Here is a 19,773-nt window from a genome sequence, read left to right as displayed (position 1 = left end):
TTTAACACTAAGTGTTGCATATTGGTTATGGTTTAAAGAGGCATGGTGAATTAGAATTCAAGTCTTGTCACAATACACACTGTTTACTTTTAAAAAATTATCTCTTATTACATTGCCACAAGAGATAGTTTTACAATTTTCACATAAACCTCAGGACCAAAAATTATGTTTAAAAAATCTTTCATTACATAGGCTTTTTGGGTTTAGCTTTAAAAAGATTTTAATTAAAACACTTGAGCACCACAGTTAAAACTGGGGGTATAAAAAACAGCATAATGAGTATAGCACATGGATCAAGAGTATAATAACCAACATAGTGCACTGCAATACTGCAATGGTCAGGAGTATAATGAGAAAAACATGGTGTATACATTGCAGGTGTTAGTCGTACAATGTACAGTGTTGTGTATACTGTGCAGGGGGCAGATGTATAGTGAACAACTTAACTTCAGCTCCCACACCAAACCATCCTCAAAGAGGCACTGAGCCACCACACATCGGCACAGAGCAATGTGCTGTATTGCCTTGCAGTCGAAGATAATATGAAAGCAATGTGCTGAACTGCCTTAAGTGGAAAATGATCTGCATTTAATTGAATGAGGAATGTACATACAATTTAGCTGCAGGATTTTCCTATAAAGGAGTTGCAATACATGTTTATGAATGAGCTGTGGACACAATTGTAACAAGGAAGGGCTGTCCGGCAATTGTATTGGCAACTGTAACAACACAATACGAGTTTATGATAGTCGAAAGGGTTACAATTTCTTAAAGTCTCTATGTGTCCCTGTTGGGGAGACCTCCTGTCATTTCCTGTCTAGGAGATAGGTGTAAGAAAGTGAGCAAAATTCCCCAAAAGGACAAAGATAGCATAACAAACTTTACAGAGGTTATATCAAAGTCCTTTTCTCTCTATGCAAACTTTAATATACAAAAAAGAACTGAACTTTAGCATAAAATATATATAGTTGACATTTGGTTGAAGTTAGTTATCTTTCTTAAATCACAGTCTCTTTTCAAATCTTGGCAACTATAAGACCTAGATAAAGGGCTCTTTTTTGTAATACTTTTATTTATTGACTGTAAAATGAAATTTAGGCAAAATACAAAATGCCTTTAAAGTCCATTAAAATGAGTTGGACACCTCAGTAACTTAAGGTACATGCAGAAGAAAGATTTCTGTTGCCGGAGATGAACTTTTGTCATCATCCTGGGCCAAAATCTAGTATCTGTACAGCTGTCCCCTAATATTACTCAGTAAGCTGATCTCATAAATCACATAAAAACCAACATCTAACAACTATTGCTGTTTCTTATGGGGAGGATGTAGATAGACAGCTCCTGTTTGTCTTCCCCGCATCCCCTTTTCATTTTGTTTTTGCTGGAAACAATCACCAATGACAACAATCTAGCACCTGTATGGAGCATTCACTGTAGCTTCCCTAGACTTGGATGCTACAATATTTGGAGAACAGTTATACAATCGTGTTGTGAACAATTAAGAAAGCATGGGGAATGTAAGACATGGATAGGTTGCCCATGTCTCATAGCAGGTTTTCCCAGAAGTTGCAACAAGCTCTGTGGCTGTGAGCCAATGGAGTTCCTTTAGGAAATGTATTTTGGGCCGCCTTGCATCTTCCTTTAACTTTACCCCTTAGGAAACCCATTAAAGAAAATTAGGATAGTAATATGTTGCAGTGATTGGCATATGCACAGCATTGACAACGTACTGTTATATCAGTTTAAATGTAAAATTATTAAAATCTGAACTTCTCTGTTGTTTTACTAACCTTGAATATTCTTTCTTTAATTATGTTGGCATTCACTTCATGCCAGTTAAGGTGATTAGCTTCCCGTTTGTCCATATAGTATCCATTGATAGGTGATCCCCCAGTGAATTTTGGTAACTTCCAGCCCAGTGTCATTGATTGACCATCACAGCTCAGTAAAGTAATACCGTAGGGGTAAGAAGGAGTAGCTGAAAAATTACAACACTGCATTTATTATCCATATACAGACATGCTTGCAAAACAAAAGAACCTACCTATCTAAAGGATGCTGCTGCCTCATGGTTTTGTTGTGTGAAGTGACAAATTCAGATGTTTGTCATTTTTTCAGATGTTTGGCAGAAATAGAAACCTGAATAAGCAACTTGTGGTTTTGTGAACCAAAGCCCTTACCACTAACAATATACCATTGTCTTTCTTGTAATCCGTGTAATTCTTTTTAGTACTTTAAATGGTTAAAAACTCTATACAGCCCCAGCATCCAACCCATTCAATGTGGAGATGGTTGCTAGCACTCATGGTAAACTCTGTGGGAGCAAGTGTTCATGAGTCTTAGGTGGTGGTTTTGTTTTTTTCCCTCCTGTTCCCTGTGTCATATGAGCTGGGCATCATCAATTGGTGTCATCAGCATTTCAAGTGGGGCCTTTGGGGAAGGCAGCATTTCAAAGGAAGCAATCTCTATCACACTCACTAGCATTGAAAGAGTCTGTATCTTTACACATATTCACCATTTCCTTCTCCTAGTCAAGCCAAAACAATGACATCATGGCCGAGCAATCACATAGAGTAAAACATTAGCTTCTTAATTGGGTGCAGAACTAGGCCAGGGGAAGGGTTGAGGAGCTAGGTGGAGAGCTTGGGCAGTGATAGAGGACTGGGAGTGGAGGAAAAAGTTCAAGGGAAGCTGGCAAGATCTGCCATGCCACACACAACATGGCTGCTTTTACAAAAAGAGGGGCCATGTTGTTTTTTTTGATTTTGGATACACTGTAAGTTTATGGTGTTCATTGTAATCATTTTTTGTCCTATAGTTAGAATATTGGTGACACACTGATTCTGAAGATGGCCATGCAGGATTTTTAAATAAATTGATATCTAGGGTGTATGGACAGGAATGTAGACTCAGGATTTACAGGATGAAAGTAACAGCTGTGCAAAGAGAATATTTTACATTTTCCATTAGTTGTTTGTAAAAATGACTCAAAGCTATAATATTGGTCTACAAAATATTGTGTATGTGCATCAGGAACAAGAAGAATTATTCAGTAGTCATTCAAATCTTAGGTATAGCCTACAGTCAATGCATCACTTGTGATGAAAGGTTTTGCATCAATCTGTGAATAGTTGACTGCTAAGACCAAACCAGTACTTCTGATGCACCGTTAGGGCACTAATCATGTACAAGGAAAACAAGGATTTCACTACAAGTATGATACTTCCACCTACTACCAGAATCTGGGGAATAAAAACTATAACCAGCGCCAAAGAACTATGATATATAAGTATAAGTTAAGATGGAGAAATTCCCTGCACTGCTCATTCTAAGCCTAACATGCAAGTTACTAAATATGTCATGCATGGCCAACTTTTTCATTATCATGGTGTCATTGTTATCTTATAAAACACGGTGTTGGGGTGCTTTGTGAAACAAAGGTGATCAAAAAATGGAGATAAAAAGTGAACAGTGCAGGTGACATCCTTTCTAGTACAACCTACCATATGGAATTCCTCCTCCTAAAATAATGAAATTGTAAGAAAATGTAAAATACATCAGAACATGCAAGAATAGAAGAACATGTCATTTTACTACACACAACACCTACAATATTTATATTAATACAAATTGCTGGTACACACAGAGGCTTTGTCTTTGTTGTAAGGCACGTGGCCTGGCATGTAATGGGAAAGAAGGCGGGAGGGTGAATGCTTGCTGCATGGTTGAGACATTTAACTTCCTGTCTGGTAATCACTTTTTACTTCCTTTGTAGTAATAATTGACTAACACAAATCAATAGGTTGTACAGAAACATCAACCATCTTTAATTTCATCCAGGTGGGAGTACTTCATAAAAATAATTCACTGAAATATACAACATGCAATATCTTCGTCACAGTGCATTATGTTCTAATTTGTAGCATGAAAAACCTTGTGGACCACTTCAAATGCGTGCATTTTATTTATATTATCGTGTTTTATCTTTTTCTATGTAAAGGCTATTCGCAAAAAACAATTACACAGGTTTTTACATTTTGAAGTATTTTCATTTTTGACTGCCATTAATTGAAAAGTAACTTATCTATGACAATTAATCTAAGAAGTATTCGTTGAGGAAAGCTGAAAGCAGAGCCTTTGAGGTGAAGATAAGCTGGCAATCCATTAAAAAATGACTGATTGATGAGAAATAAAGATTTCAGATAATCAAATTACTGATTTAATGCCAAATATAACACCTGCATGCCTGTTAGATAGTTACATATGTGAATTAAACAATTTCATGGGAAAATTCTAATAGGAAAATAATTAGCCCAGCTAAAAATGACTTGAATAGATGATTGAATTGACTCCATGGTAAAGATGCTGCTAAAAACTCTTTAAATATTTATATGATGGTCCTTTAAAGTATATGTCTGCAATGTGTTTTTGATCTTTTTCCACAACTGTTTAGTAAGCTGGTTTGATGTGATTAGAAAACTGATGAAAAAAAGAGAAATATCTTAACAGACAGAAGCATGTTACTGTGTACTTACTAAGAGCGGCTTTAACGGTTATTGGCTCTGATTCCTGGGAATTTTCACTGACACCGACTGCATTTACTGCCTTCACACGGAAAATGTACTTTTCTCCAAATGTTAAACCATGCACAACAAACCTAAAATAAGGAAATTGCTCTATGTTATCACAGGCTCATATATGTATACACTTATCCTCCAGAAAGTGTTAAAAAAAATTGCTCAGTTAATGGACCAAATGTCAGTTAAATAGAAAATACTGCATATATATTAAAGGTACACATGGAAAATTGATTCAGAACTCTGTCATTGTTGACTTGTTTTCAAAGGTCCTATGACTATTGTCCCCTCTCAGAATTCTTGTTCTAGCGTAGTGACTAGTAATGAATAAAGAAAGAAGTATAAACGTTTCTAAAAAAAAGAATAAATGAGAAAGCACAAGGCACGAACATTATTATTTTAACATAACAGAAATGGTGGCCTTTGGCTTATCATTTTAGAGCTAGCTGTAATTAATGGCTCTAAAATTATTCTTCTGACCTTTATATGTGTGGTGATACCCAATATGTGTGAAACAGTTGTGTTTTCTATAGACATGTACATTCTGGCAATATGTATGTGCATGGGCGAGGCAATGGGTGTCTCTTTTTTTAGGGGGTAGGGGGCTGATGGTTGTATTTTACTTATGTTTATGCTTTTGTTTGCTATTTCACTTTTTTACTATCACAAAGGGTTGATAAGCTCCTAATTAATAGTATAGTGCAGGTATTAGGATACTTGTTTTGGGAGTTTCAATATCATTTATAATAATTAGAATTTTTCATGTATTATATTATTTTTATATTATATATATTAGATTTTATATTGTATTTTTTTACTTCCATTTTTTACTATAACAACTTTGCTGACAAGCCTCTAAATAATACTATGATGCAGCTGACAGGTGTGCTTTATGGAGACTTAAGGATCTTCTAATGTCTCCAGTTAGAATCAGAGCACACTATTGTACTTTATAGTCACAAACTGACAGCAGCAACCTAAACGTGTTCAAAGCGAGATTCTCTCAGGTTCATTTGTTATGGGGCGATCAGTGAAGAGATGCTACCGTTGCTTTGCTATCCTGAAGTCCCACCATATTCGGAGGCAGTGGTCAAAAGACTATCCACCTCTTTGCTCCAAAAACAAACCTACATCACTATTAGCTTGATAAAGGCAAGTTTTGGCAAGCAACTGGCAAATAAGCTCTTGCAACAAAGTGATAAAAAAATCCTATGTAGCTGAACCTATAACTTTTTCTTGCCAACAAAAAACTGGGAATGAGAAGGATTTAGGAGCGAACATTAAAGATAGTGTTTTTTTGAAGTTATTGAGTCTATGACATTTTTTTAATTTCAATACTACTCAAATAGGTATTTGCATTATAATGTTTTCTTTATTATACTTTAAACCCAACTGTGTATTGTAAATGTATTATGTATGTGTTCTAAACATGTATGAATGGAAATATTAACACATCTGGGGTTGTAAAGTTTATCATCCATTAAAAATAAAAACCCGATTTCTTATGGATTGGTGAAGGTAAATTACCTAAATGCTGTACAACAACATCTTACTTGTATAGTGAGAGGCTGTGACAAGTGAAGTCTTTACTAGGTATTCTGCTTTACAAATATAATCACACCTAGTTTGGATGCCTGGTATGTATTGTGAAAAACTAACTGCCTGAACAAGTTATATATTTTCAAATAAATATCACACCTGTTATACTTAATTGGTTTGTGGTTGCAGTGTTCCCAGTGGTTAGACCCCACAACAGATTTATCTATATAGTATCCAATTAATTCTTCCTCTACTTTAGCTCTATCAAACTGTACGACAACTGATGTTCTGGTGTTTCTAGATGCCAATATACGACCAGGAGCAGATGGCACAGCTGTAAAGAAGAAAGAAAAAAATACATCAGCATGTAACTCTGGAATGAGTGAATACAAGCACATAAAATCCCGGCATATAAATCAGTAAGCAAGTACAATGAGCTGTGTTTTCCTACTAGGAACACCTACTTACTGTATATCTATTTTATTATAATTCAATTAATTCATATAATACAGTAACATAAATTGAAGGTAGCAATAATCTGTATAGAAAAAAATACAACAATCATTTTATTAATAAATTGTGAAAAACAAATAATTGAAAAATAAAACAGGTTACCCAGACGTTCCTGTGCCTGTATTGGTGGTGTTACTTCGGAAGGTTCGCTGACACCATGCTTATTGACTGCAATAACTCTGAAATTATAAGACTTTCCTTCCACCAAATCAAATACTGCGTAGCGTGGAGATCTTACTGGGATCTGAGAATTGACCCTCTGCCAGCTTCCACTACCAACCATTGTCTATAAGAAAAGAATCAATATTTCATTAGTACACAGTGAAAAAAAACTTTACCCAATCAAGAAAATGTACTGTATAAGTAAATATAACATGCCATTGTTGGATTTTCTTAGGAGAAAAATCAATTGTTTTTTTTTATCTCTTTTGCTCTGCCCAATGGTAAGCACTGACTGTGATCCATAATAAGATAAAAAACACATTATCTGTGATTGTCCACCCATTGTTACATTGTTTGATTTGTCTTTGGCAATGAGAATACATTTTTTAATTTATATCAAAATCTCATCTGTGCCTCAGAAATTAGCTGTTGAGTTCATAAAGCACATACTGAATTTGGATTACATGTATTGTATAAAATGACATGGACATGAAATGACTTTTCAGCTGGGATTTACCTGTGGAAAGGAAGTTGCACACCTGGGAAGGCACCAATATATACATTTCTGATACCAGTCACCAAAAGTGCTAGTAGGAGTTTTTAAACTGAAAGAAGATTCTGTAACACTTGTATTAAAACCTAAACCATGCTCCATAAGCAACCAAAGCTAGCTGGTAAAGCTGAACTCTGAGAAAACAAAACACACATTTAAAAATGTACGTGGGAAATGTGCTACTTGCAAAGTACATGTTTTTATGTTTAACCGATCCTAAAATGTAAACTGCCCTGCCAGACAGCCTAGCTATGTTTGTAATCTGACTTTTTTATAGAGGCTTTCAGAAGAGCATGGTCACTTCCTAACCCTAGGCTTTGATTGGACAGGGAAAAAGCAGAAGGACATGAGCTCTTTGCTCTGTTTTGCCTCCTGTTATCTTAATACGTTTCAGCAAATGTGAATGCAGTACATCTGTTTGGTAACTAATTCTGCCCCTCCAACTATTCTAAGCTTTCCAGTACAGGCAATTAGGGAAGGCTTAATGCCAGAGAATGATAATAGCACTAGTTAAATTTTAAAGTAATTTCAAATATTTTTAATGACTACATAACTACTTTCATTGTCTTTTTACTCTATGCCTTGAGTTCAGAATTAAGTTTGTGATAATTTGATATTAAGGCTTCTCATTTTTCACATTTATAACTACCGTTGACATTAATACCAATATCTTTTCTTGTGATAATATTAGAAGAGTTCATTGTTTCTTGAGAATGTTTTTGACATTACTGAAAAGGTTTTACTGGTAATTAAAGTTTATGTCAACCAAACAGTAATCTTCTATGCAGCTTCTGTATGACTTTTTAGCTTCCATGTGTCTTCAGTTTGTCATATTTCAAAGTAAAAATGAATCCTTTACCCCACGTAAACTTCAAACAACATACATGAGAGTTTACATTTTCCATCTTCAAGTTGATAAAAACACACTAAGCTAATGGTGTCTTTTATAACAGATTACACATTTTTCTCTGATCTTTTTCAAGAGGTACTTAGAAAACTCAAGAAGACTCAAGAAAAAGTAATTGACCATCCATGCTTTACCTTTTCAATGTAGTAGACAAGGGGATCTCTTCCACGGGGAACTGGTGGGTCCCAGCTGAGCACAACATATGTTTTGCTGGTCTCCAGTGCCTGGACATTAGTGGGGGGCCCAGGAATTTTAACATCACCTAATATAAAAACATACTTAGTAAACAGGCAAATGATTTGTAAATCCCCGGATGTTACTTGTTTAATTATACTCACATAATGTTACATAATACAATAAAGAAACTGAACAAAAATCAAGGCTGCTACATGTGTTACTGTTGCATATGTATACCCCCTACGCTTTCATTCTTTTAATCTAATTTGTATGCTGCTCTTTTGAGTATGATATGTAGAAACAGATAAATTATTCAACTCAGTGTCAAATCAAAATACAATAGTTGAAAGAAAAAGTTGTACTTTCCAAAAACAGTCAAAATAACCTATGCACAAAACAATGTGTGTCTAACTAGAAACTGGCAAGAAAAAAAAAACTAAACAAACAAACCAAACATAAAAAATACATCCTTGAAAAGTATCAGCCAAAACATAACAATAAAATATTAGTATTCATCATCTTGAGCACTGAACTACCTGTTATTAAAATCTAAATAGATATTTTACTACGAAACAGTCAAATGGATAAACTAAGGCAGGTATTAAGAAATAATTTAAACTCTTCTATATGCCATAGTGTTTAAACATATTTATTGCATTAGGTTTCAGTCAATAATTCATTTATTTTACACATATAGGTTACATTTCAACAAACAGGATAGGGGATTTACAAGGAGAACCACTAACATTATCGAAATAAGAATAAAAAAAATACCTTCCAAATCATCATGAGAGATAACAATTTCCTGTCCACCATCCAAAGGAATTTCTAGAAAAAAAAAAAAAGGAAAAATATTTTAGGTAAGTAACATACTTGTATTACCTGAAGTAGTATACCAAAAAACAAGAAGGTATTTTTTTTTGGAATAATTGTCTTTTAAGTGACTCTAAGATAGTTTGTGAATACATTGACCCACCCACGCCCAATCCTATCCACTGTTTTGACTATTTGTGCTTCCTCTCCTCAGTACTATTATCAAAAAAGTATTTATATAGCACCAACATATTAGGCAGAGCTGTACCTTAAGTAGCAGTTGCAAATGACAGACACAGATAGTGACACAGGAGGAGAGGACCCTGCCCAGAAGAGCTTACAATCTAAGAGGTGGGAGAAGCAGCACACAAAGGAGAACCCTAGCTTTTTTCTTTCAGACTTTAAAGCTCACAGTTCCTAGTAACAACTCAATATTAAAGTCAAAACTTTAAATAGTTAGAACCTATTCTGAGAAAATCAAGACAAAAGAAGTACCAGACTGAAGATCAATAGGAATGAATAGAATTACCAAATTCTGCTCCTCTGTTTCCTTTAAATTTCTACTGAAAGGTGTAATACATTGTAGTTATTAAGATATATATATATATATATATATATATATATATATTATAGTATTTTATAGTCTATAGTCTGTACTATAGACTATTGGACTATATTGGAATAAAGTACTGAAAAAAGGAATGGCATGGGAAGCCAGGAATTGCCATAAGCAACATGTACTATAGAAGAAATCTAAAAAAAAAATACCACACAGTGGGAAGAGCACTGACTAAATCCTGACTAGGCACTGACTAAATCCTGGAAATGATATAACGTAGATGTGTCAGTAATAAAATGTATAAATTGATATGCAACTGAACAAAGGAATAGAACTGCTGGTTGTTGGCCAAGCACAATGTTATTTGTTCCAGTATGCTACAGCTTATGATTTTGTTTTCTTTTTCTCATATCTTAGATAAAATCTATAGAACAATGATACCAAGGTTTGTATTATTACAGCAAGCTTCCAGCATAATGTTTATTTTAACAACACAAAATCAAGGCTCGATGTGCAGTGTGTTATAATGTAGCTGTGTGATTTATTAACACTAAGGTATAACAAGCTTTTTAATGTTCTTATGTGGTGGAATACAGCCTGACATCTGTTTCTGCACTGTAACTCTGCATGATCTATGTACAATATATGCTTCATCAGTCCATATTAGGCATAATAAAGAAATTATTGCACAAATGTTTTCTACCACTACACAAGGATATAGGTAAATAAATATGTATATGAGCTGAGGAGGCACAGTAGACAGATGTCGAGGGTTGTGCAGTGTTTGAGTGTTTTATTGAGCAGTCAGAATATAAATAAAATAAGTTCAATATAGTGGCAGATCTAAAAAAAAACTCTCTGGCAAAGAGATGATTTAAATACAGAAAAAACAAGAGCATTATCTTCCAATTTGTATCGCTATTCCACCTTATCTCTACTTAACAGTGTTATGAATGATCACATCTTTTGTGTAAGACAATTGTACGTGCTTAGAAATGGTATGCTATGTGATTGTACATATTTAGGAACAAAATGTTTTGCTACTGTTAATGTTAATAAAAACAAATTAGTGGTGATTAATACATATGAGGTTTTCATGCTTAAAATTATTTGCTAAATAAAAAGAGTGGAATGTAAATTTGTTTTTTTCCTGTAATCAGACACAGCTTGTTAGTGCCTAAATACCTGCAATTCATGACAAAAATGGAAGAGAAAAAAGAACAACATGAACTAAAATATATGTTAAAAAAAGAATATAAATCATTTAACATTTATGGAAACAAGGTAATTTCAGCATTTAAATCAAACCGTCTGAGACACAACAAGTGGTATCATATAATTTAGAAGTAGTGCATTTTACATTTCTAGCCACTGATTGATAAATGGATACAAAAAAGGGGCTTGTTGTCAAATAGATTTATGTTGCAATCCGCAAGCTTTAACCCAAACAGTGCAGCAGTAAAACATCATATTTTGAGCATTAAAGGAAAACTGTACTGAGAAAAACAGAGGCCTTGCCATTGCTGACCTGCTTCTGAAAATAGATCTACTAATAGATCCAATACACACATTCGGGTTGATTTGCTAAAGGAGTTTCACTTATGAATTACACATGATTGGATTTCTTCACATTTTTGACCAAGCTAACTGAAAATTTACTTGCACACTGATAATTCACTTTTTTATCAACCCCACTGACCCAAATCCAGCAAGAAAAACCTTATTCGGCATTAGTTTCTCAAAGTATTAATCCAGGGCTCAACATAAGAGCCAAACAACTAGTAATTTCATTAGTAGTATACAAAAAGATGTTTCACTCTCTCTCTCTCTCTCTCTCTCTCTCTCTCTATATATATATATATATATATATATATATATATATATATATATATATATATATATATATGTTACACCTCATGTACTCATCTTTATAAACACTTGCTCTGTTTTGTATGGATCCATTTCAGCACTGTTACAGAACACAAATTAAATACATTACCAACTCAGAAAGCCTGTGCGCAAAGGCCCATTGAGATTTGAGATACATTAAAACAGTTTCAACCTTGATTAAGTCCAATGCTCTTGAGCCTAGCATGTTAAAACTAGTCAGGTTACTTGATGCATATCTTTTTTATCCAAATATTTGATGAGCCTAATTTAAATGAAATAGTATTTCCAGTTGGTTGGAAGTGATCCTTATCACTTTGTTTCCTAGGGCAGAAAAAACATCCACCATGTATGATGTCCCTAATTACAGATTAGCATATTGGGCAAATGAAAAGAAGAAATCTTTCTATTTATAAGGAAAGCAAATGCCAGGAGTGGTTGGTAATTCCTAATTTTTTTATCCTTGGTTACCTCCTATAAGAAATTTTACCTACACCCCATGGCATATTGGAGCATGTTCAATGAGTTGAATATTGTTTTAAATAAAGTGAAAAGTAATGTGACATTATTTTTATTGAAATGAATGAATTGCAGAAAGAAAACACAAACAGTAATGCCTACGGTGTTCTTGTTAGCATTCATGATCAGTATATAAGTGACCTTTAACACTGAAGAATAGAAAATTGTGGATTCTCAAAATACTTTAACTGATTAAGTGAATTACAGAGCCCTAGCTTTTTTAGATGATCTAAAAAAAGAGAAAATAGTATGACTGCACATTGTCAGTTTACTCCCAAACCTAAATACAATAAATAAAAATACAATAGACAAAAGTTATAGGTGGTTATACAGTCATTTCTGTTAAACATACTTTGCAGTCTTGATAAATCAGCAGGATCCAGAGCTGCAACTGCTACAGAAACTCTTGATGGTCTGCTGATTCCTGCTTTGTTAACTGCTCGGACACGGAAAATGTAAGATCGTCCTTCATATAAGCCAGATACAGGATATCTACAGATCTTAACAGGTGAGTCATTGCACTGGATCCAGTTATCAATGCCCACTTCACATCTGTTATTAAAAAAAAGGATTACAAACAGGTTAAAAAATAGTGTTTTACAGAAATACAATAATAGATAAAATTTCAGGGTATGGTAGTCAAGCTCTGGCTTTTGGATATCATTAAAGCTAGGGATCATGACGGATCTCACTATATATGTGTCTAATTGTTCTCAGATGGAAATGTACTGTTAAAAAGTCTATAAAATGCAGGTAATATGAAGAGATGGTTGACGTATGTAATATAAATAAAATGGAAGTCAAATACTTACTTATCAACAAAGTATCCAATGACTGGAGCTTCACTGGCAGTGTTTGGTGGTTTCCATGACACAATCACATAATCTTTGTTTGCATCATGGCATTCAACATCCATTGGTGCACCTGGTGCTCCTAAAACCAAAGCTGCAGCATCTTCAAAAAGAAAAAAAGAAATTAGTGATTTTTTTTCTAAATATTTGAAATTCTGAAACAAAATATTCAACATATTTGTGTTCATACAGAGGTTGTTAAGTATATACTCTTTCATCATATATCTTTGCATGCATTGATTTTATTCAGTGCATACAATGTGCAATGCATACAAATGTATCAGAATCCAATGACAGGGGTGATCAAGGTGTTGGTATTATTATTTTTATGATCGTTGTTAAATATATAGGGCTCCACACATAAAGCAAAAGTATGGCTTTACTGCAGCCGTACCGCTGCTTAAAAAAAAAGAACATATTTCTAAAGCACATAAATTCTTGCACTGCCATTAAAATAAATGAGGGAACAAAATGCTGTGAGAAGAATTCAGCCACTTGACTTGTCCTATAACCAGCTTCTCTTCCAGTCATGGAGTTCTCTTTGCAACATTATGCATTCCTCACTACATCCTGCATTTTATGAATCGCATATCAAATTCATGCTGCGGTATATAGTAATACTGCAGTGTCCTTCAGATTACAGATAATAGTATTCCTTCTCTGTTTATCCCTGCATATTATTAAGTGAAATGATCAAGGTTTATATTTAAAGATTTCAGTATGTTTGCGTTCCAAATTGTTAGAATATGCACTAAAACATTAAAAAATCCCCAATCCTGCCTAGGACAACTCTTTGTAATTACTTTAAATAGGAAATGAAGTAGGTGTGTTATTTTAGGAAAACATGCACATAGAGACCCCCCTACCTCTCTCTCTCTCTCTCTCTCTCTCTCTCTCTCTATATATATATATATATATATATATATATATGTAAGATTGTCGGCTTTTTCATGGGGAGTACATTTCAAGGAGTATAGAACTATTAGCATAACCTGTGTTGTTAGTAACACTAGCCTCCTATTTATATTAAAGAAACTGTTTTTATGTCATGGGCTATCAATAACCTTTCAGGAGTGTCCATAGATATAACTGAACAGACAGCAAAATCTAAGGATATGTCCAATGATAACCCCATTAGCATTTTTTATACGTAGATGATTTTATTCACCAATGCATTTTGTAATGCGGCCCCATCTTACATTTATTATTTTCTCTTACCACTACATCCATGCTCTCCTGCCTGCTAATAATCAGTTTTTAATCTTCCTTATAAATTACCTCTTACTATCATTTACAAGATTCCTCTTGTGCTGCACCTGTTTTGTAGTACAATATCACCACTAACAATCTGATAATCCTTTAAAGTAGAGCCCACAATGTAGAGGAATGCTACAAAAATAAAGATGAATTTATTTTAGCTGTAGGGGAAAGTTTAGAACCCTTGTTCATGTTTATTATCTACAGGTTTTTGTTCAAACAGATTTTTAGAGTTTAAATGCTTATTTTGATTGCTCAACACTAGTAATATTGTGTTATATTATGAAAATGTAGAAAATGATATTATTTTATAATATAGCATTTGACTTCTTTTTTGATAATATGTTATTTAATATATTTAATGGAACCCCATTTACTGTGTTTTTAAAGGCTAAGACTACTTTTATCACATGATTTCTTTTAAAAGCCCGGCTGGCATCAATATTTTAAAGCCATTAGCACACATTAGAAAGTTTTCTGTCAAAGCCATGGAATTAAAATTTCCGAAACAAGTAGGCATTGCCAGTTTTTAAATTCTAACTCTTATTAGGTGCCTTTAAGCCTATGTTTTTAAAATTAAGAAATGTAAATACAAAACTAAGAATGGTGAGATATGTACCAGCTACAAAGAGGAATCCGCTGTGCTGATTGACTCCACCTCTGGTGACCATTCTCAAAGTGTACAATCCTTCATCATCCTTATTCAAATGGGTCAGCGTGAGTGTGGCACGCCCTTCTCCAAAATGTAGATTGTGCCACTTGGATTCTTTCACCAATACATCTGAAAAGAAAATCAATTTGGAAATAAAAGTGAATTATAAATGCAATTTAGCCAAGTCAGACAGGACATTACTTAGGTAAATAACAGCATAGTAATACCTATAACTTACAATGCTCTATCAAAAAGAAAGATTCCATTAAATATAATGAAAAACAAAAAAATGCAGCTGTTTATTTTTTTATCCTTATACACCATTAAACCATTAAAATAAAAAAAGTATAAGCAGGATTGCAGTGGCCCACTGGAGGATACCCAAGTGGGCCTTCACCACAAAAGCCCAAAATCCCAATACAATATTTGAAAATGTGACTGCAAGGCATTGTCCATTAATCTGTTCAGTCTTCCCCCCTTTTACCTGTACCTGCCTACCTTTAGTTTTGCACAGCAAGTCTGAGGCGCAGGGGAGAGGACCAATGTTATTGATAAGAGCATGTAGAGTAGGCTCAGACAAAGAGGTGGCAAGATTTGGAAATGTTTACCAATTTTAGTTGTAGTAGATAAGTCGCAGGGTGCCTGGAGGAGGTTTGGCTGATGTGGTATGTTGCTGCTCGAAAAAGGGGGGATTTTAGATCTGAAGGATGAATATCAAGATCTGAATTGCTGGAGCATTGAAATAATAGTGTAGAGGTATTTAAATCGCTGGGGAAAAGGACGTAAAGACATGTATGAAAAATATTGCTTGTATTATTAAGGGATTACTGCTAAATGATACACAGGAACCTAATGGAGTGTAAAAATGCTGTGCCAATTATTCATTTCACATTTGTTTGACTGGCAAACTATGTTGTGTTACATAATTAGCCATTGTAGTGTGATGTATGAGACGTATGAGAAATAAATGTGGTGTTATATAATATGCAGACCTCAACCAACTGTGTGTCTGTGAGACTTAGGATCTACTGGTAAGGAAGTAATTGTGGAGAAAAGAAGAAAACTTTAGCGTGTGCACTATATAATGTCGGCCCTGCATATTGAAACCTGGTGCCTTCAGTTTTCCGGCACAAATTTCGGAAACATGAATTTTCATTACATGTTCTGTATTACGCTGTTCTGCCACTTATGTTTTGATGGCGCTGTTCTCCAGAAACAGCTGTTAGTTCTTGCTTGCTACACTAAATACACGTTAAGACTTCCCTGCTGCCCGCTCTCTGGAACTGTTCCAAATGTCCGGGGGTGTGTGGAGGTGAGTATAACCTTCAAAAATCCTGGATTTTTGAAAATCCGGCACTCCTCTGGTCCGGAGAATGCAGGATTTTTGAATGTCAACCTGTAGTACCATTTCCTACATACTGCCACTTCCAGACAACAATCATTTGTAGTTGCAGCAGCTATCTTGAGGGGAGTGGAACATGTTTTAGGTTTTTGTGTTAACACAGCAGAAAGGGTAGTTCTGATTTCAGTAAATGAGAGAGATAAAGGGTTTCCTGCACACTATAACGTACAGTATTTCTGCAGAGGAAGAGAAGCAGGTATGGCACTACGACTCTGATTGGTAACAGAGACTGGCTGCTCACAATAAATGTTTTGCAGCCCCTGTAATGAGGTCACAGAGGCCATGAAGAGAATTACACAGTATAGGGTCAGGGTCATACAAAAAGCACTAAGGAATACTAAGTAGAAAAATAAGTAGGAGGTTTAATGCTACTTTAAAATGTTGAATATTGTTCAGTATGGAGGCTCAGTTGGCTGAAGTCTCATTGCAGACCAAAAAAAAAACAAAAACAGTCTGACATTCCTGCATAAAACATACTGTAGACTCTAGCAGTATTGAGTAAAAACTAAAAAAGCAGTATATAGGTAATGTGATACATCTTTTTCAAAGTAAATGTCAGCTGTAAATGTCTGCTCTTACTTTCTGTGTGAAATGTCATGGCAAGATATATTATACAGAACTGTACTTCTCAGCCTTTCTTAGAAACATATATTTGTTTTAACACCAAACACATCTGTATTTGTTAAAGCTAAAATGTAATCTGGTAATATTTTTCACTTTTTATTTATTCTTTCACTGGTTTCTTTGTTCCCCTCTTATTAATGTGCTAATACAATTTTTTCCATAAAACCTTTCCCTTTTTAGACCACATGACATCATCACTAGGTCTCTGTGCTTCATTCAGGTATGGCTGGTGGGAGGTGTTAACAGGTTGGGGTACATACTGCTTAAAACATCGCAAAACCCTGACTTATATAGACCCCCACCTTGGTAATGGGAAGCTGTGCCTCCATGATTCAAAAAACAGAAATCCAATCAATGAAAGGGGTGAGTCAAGGACAGTATGGTTGGGGAGTAAAGATCTAGATAATGCTGGATGTCCGTCAGTCAAGAAATGTTATAGGTTTTATATGACTTGCTGCATCTTCTAGCGCACACTGACTATGTGTAGTTAACAATTTCAGAAAAGAAGGGGGACATGTACACCTGTGCAAGACTTAAAGGAAGTCTGGAGTAAAGATAATTGTGCAGATAGAAATATACCAAATGTAGACCCTGATGCAAATCAGTTTCCCAAATCTTTTGTGCATGATACAAATCTTTTAGAACCAGTTAGGCTGTGTAATGGGAAACTTCCACATAGCACTTTTCCCACTGCCACCAACCACACTCAATCTGGTGGCTGGCTATACTATCAGAATAGTGTGGTGTGTCCTAAATATTCATAAATAATTATATCTGCCATAGTGTCTAAAAATCTGGCACTGTTCATTATAAACTGCAACCAGCACAACTAAACTATACCACTAATTAGGTTTTTTAAAAAAATACTCACCATCCCTGTACCATTCTGCATGGGGACGCAGTCTGGTGAGGTCAGGAGTTAAAAGAACTGAACATGACAGAGTTATTGTTTCACCCTCAACTCCAAATGTCACACCAAAAGTCTCCAAAAATTGAACTTCAATGTTTGTGAAACAAACTGCAGCTGTCAAGGGCACTGAAAAGAAATAGATGTATGGTAATTATGACTTGAAAAAGCATTGGCAGAGTTAGATGTACCATATGGCACAGTAAGCCAGTAGGTGGAGGATGTAAACAGGCAAAGATTTCTTATTATTATTATTATTATTATTATTATTATTAATATCAATCATAGTTTTTTTTATCTATAGAGGAAAATGAAGTAATCTTAAAAATAATAATTTTAAAATAATTTATATCATTATGAATTGTCGCAAAATTCTATTTTAAGGATAGAATCAGTAATGCAAGAAATATTCAGTCTAAAAGAACTAATCCAAGAATGCCAAAGGCTTCATCTATGGGCTCACAAATGATGGATAACCAGTAAAAGCAGCAGTTCTACTTGAAGGGTACACGAAACTATGTAAGGTTCCTTGTGACACCACTGTCCAACTGCATATTAAATATAATAGTGAAAGAGGAACTAAACACTTTAATCAGGGGACATAGGTGACAGTGCAACAGCTCCGAAGTACAATGACAAAACAATTGTCACTCCTTAAGTCACCCCATAACATGAAGTGCCTGAAAAAAGATTTTAAACACTAGGTATTCAATAATAAAGTTTTTAAAAGATTGAAAAGAAGTGGTGTGTTAAGTGAATTGTGTTAAGATCTGCTTCAACATTGTGAATGATCAAAGCAGTAAAGGGAATACAGAACACTGGTTTCCATCCTGAAGATGGGAGTTGTAATCCTATTAGAATACCCCCACCTTCTCCAGGGAAATGTAAGCCATGATAAGGAATAATTTAAACAAATAATGGTGATTCTGAATAATATCTGGCTTTACATAAACCTTTAACAAATCCTGCTTCCATAACCTAGAGAGAAATTGACAGCTAAGCCTATCCTAAAGGCACCTAGAATTAAATATTCCTTTTAAACGTTTTTTATTGACTAAATTTAGGAGCCAAGAATCCTCGGGCATTACTATATTCAAATTGGACTCCTTCTAGTAGTTTCAGCTGCTGGCCTACTGATTGATTCTGGTATGTATACTGACTGATTTAAAATACACGTACTGATTTTTATTTATTATGTAACCAGATTTAAAAAATGATCTTTAATATCTAACATCTAGTTCAGATGTATATGTAGGTTGTTTTTTATTGGTAATCCTGGAGCTGCAGTCATTTGTGGTGATCTTTTTTTGGGCTTCACTGTGCAGATGAAGTTTACAATTGTCCCGTTGTTATGATATAATGTAAGTATAATATTGTTTTTGTAAGTCTACCCTATCCAAAAGGTATTGTGTATATTACAAACAATTGAGTTAAGACAAAGCAAGCAATTTGCATTCATTCATAACCAACTGTACTTTTTTATTCCAACTGCTCTGAGCAGAAGTTCTAAAAGTTTTAAAAAAGAAGACCTATATAACACAGACATAACAATTCTCTCTATGCGGGAATAAACATTACTTACGATGTGGCACAAACCCAGGGTGAAGAGGTTCATCTTCTCCTCTAAATCCTATAAGAAATGTAATACAGGGTGTTAGGCACAATTTATGTACACTTTATGTATAAACGGATAATTTAATGGGAATGTCAGAGCAGGGGCCAGTTATGTCCCTGGCAGACCAACGCTTCAATGTCCAGCCTAAAGGCAATCCCACCGGCGCCCCTGTGCTGTAAGTATTATGAATACGGACTGTAATGATGGCATCCTGGCACGGACCTGCACACACAACCATTTCAGAACAATCTGTCACTGC

The 19,773-nt window shown here is 34.7% G+C and overlaps 1 protein-coding gene across 5 annotated transcripts in view; it reads right to left on the bottom strand.

Annotated features, from left to right (window-relative positions):
• The window catches only part of MYOM2 (myomesin 2), a 141,306-nt gene that overhangs the window by 86,089 nt on the left and 35,444 nt on the right, over positions 1 to 19,773 (bottom strand). For 4 of the 5 annotated variants that reach the window (XM_072408424.1, XM_072408423.1, XM_072408421.1 and 1 more), the window contains 12 exons: positions 19,482 to 19,529; positions 17,864 to 18,028; positions 14,934 to 15,095; positions 13,019 to 13,160; positions 12,559 to 12,758; positions 9,203 to 9,256; positions 8,386 to 8,513; positions 6,732 to 6,915; positions 6,276 to 6,450; positions 4,536 to 4,657; positions 3,504 to 3,521; positions 1,791 to 1,978 (listed from right to left, as the gene is read on the bottom strand). In XM_072408424.1, the coding sequence (XP_072264525.1) occupies positions 1,791 to 1,978; positions 3,504 to 3,521; positions 4,536 to 4,657; positions 6,276 to 6,450; positions 6,732 to 6,915; positions 8,386 to 8,513; positions 9,203 to 9,256; positions 12,559 to 12,758; positions 13,019 to 13,160; positions 14,934 to 15,095; positions 17,864 to 18,028; positions 19,482 to 19,529 (1,586 nt within the window). The remainder of the gene's footprint in view (positions 1 to 1,790; positions 1,979 to 3,503; positions 3,522 to 4,535; positions 4,658 to 6,275; positions 6,451 to 6,731; positions 6,916 to 8,385; positions 8,514 to 9,202; positions 9,257 to 12,558; positions 12,759 to 13,018; positions 13,161 to 14,933; positions 15,096 to 17,863; positions 18,029 to 19,481; positions 19,530 to 19,773) is intronic. The other variant, XM_072408422.1, reaches the window with a different exon arrangement.

Source organism: Pyxicephalus adspersus, chromosome 4 (genome assembly GCF_032062135.1).
Source record: "Pyxicephalus adspersus chromosome 4, UCB_Pads_2.0, whole genome shotgun sequence".
NCBI classification, from domain to species: domain Eukaryota; kingdom Metazoa; phylum Chordata; class Amphibia; order Anura; family Pyxicephalidae; genus Pyxicephalus; species Pyxicephalus adspersus.
Note: the sequence above shows the minus strand (reverse complement) of the source record. Positions and strands in the feature narration are given on the sequence as shown.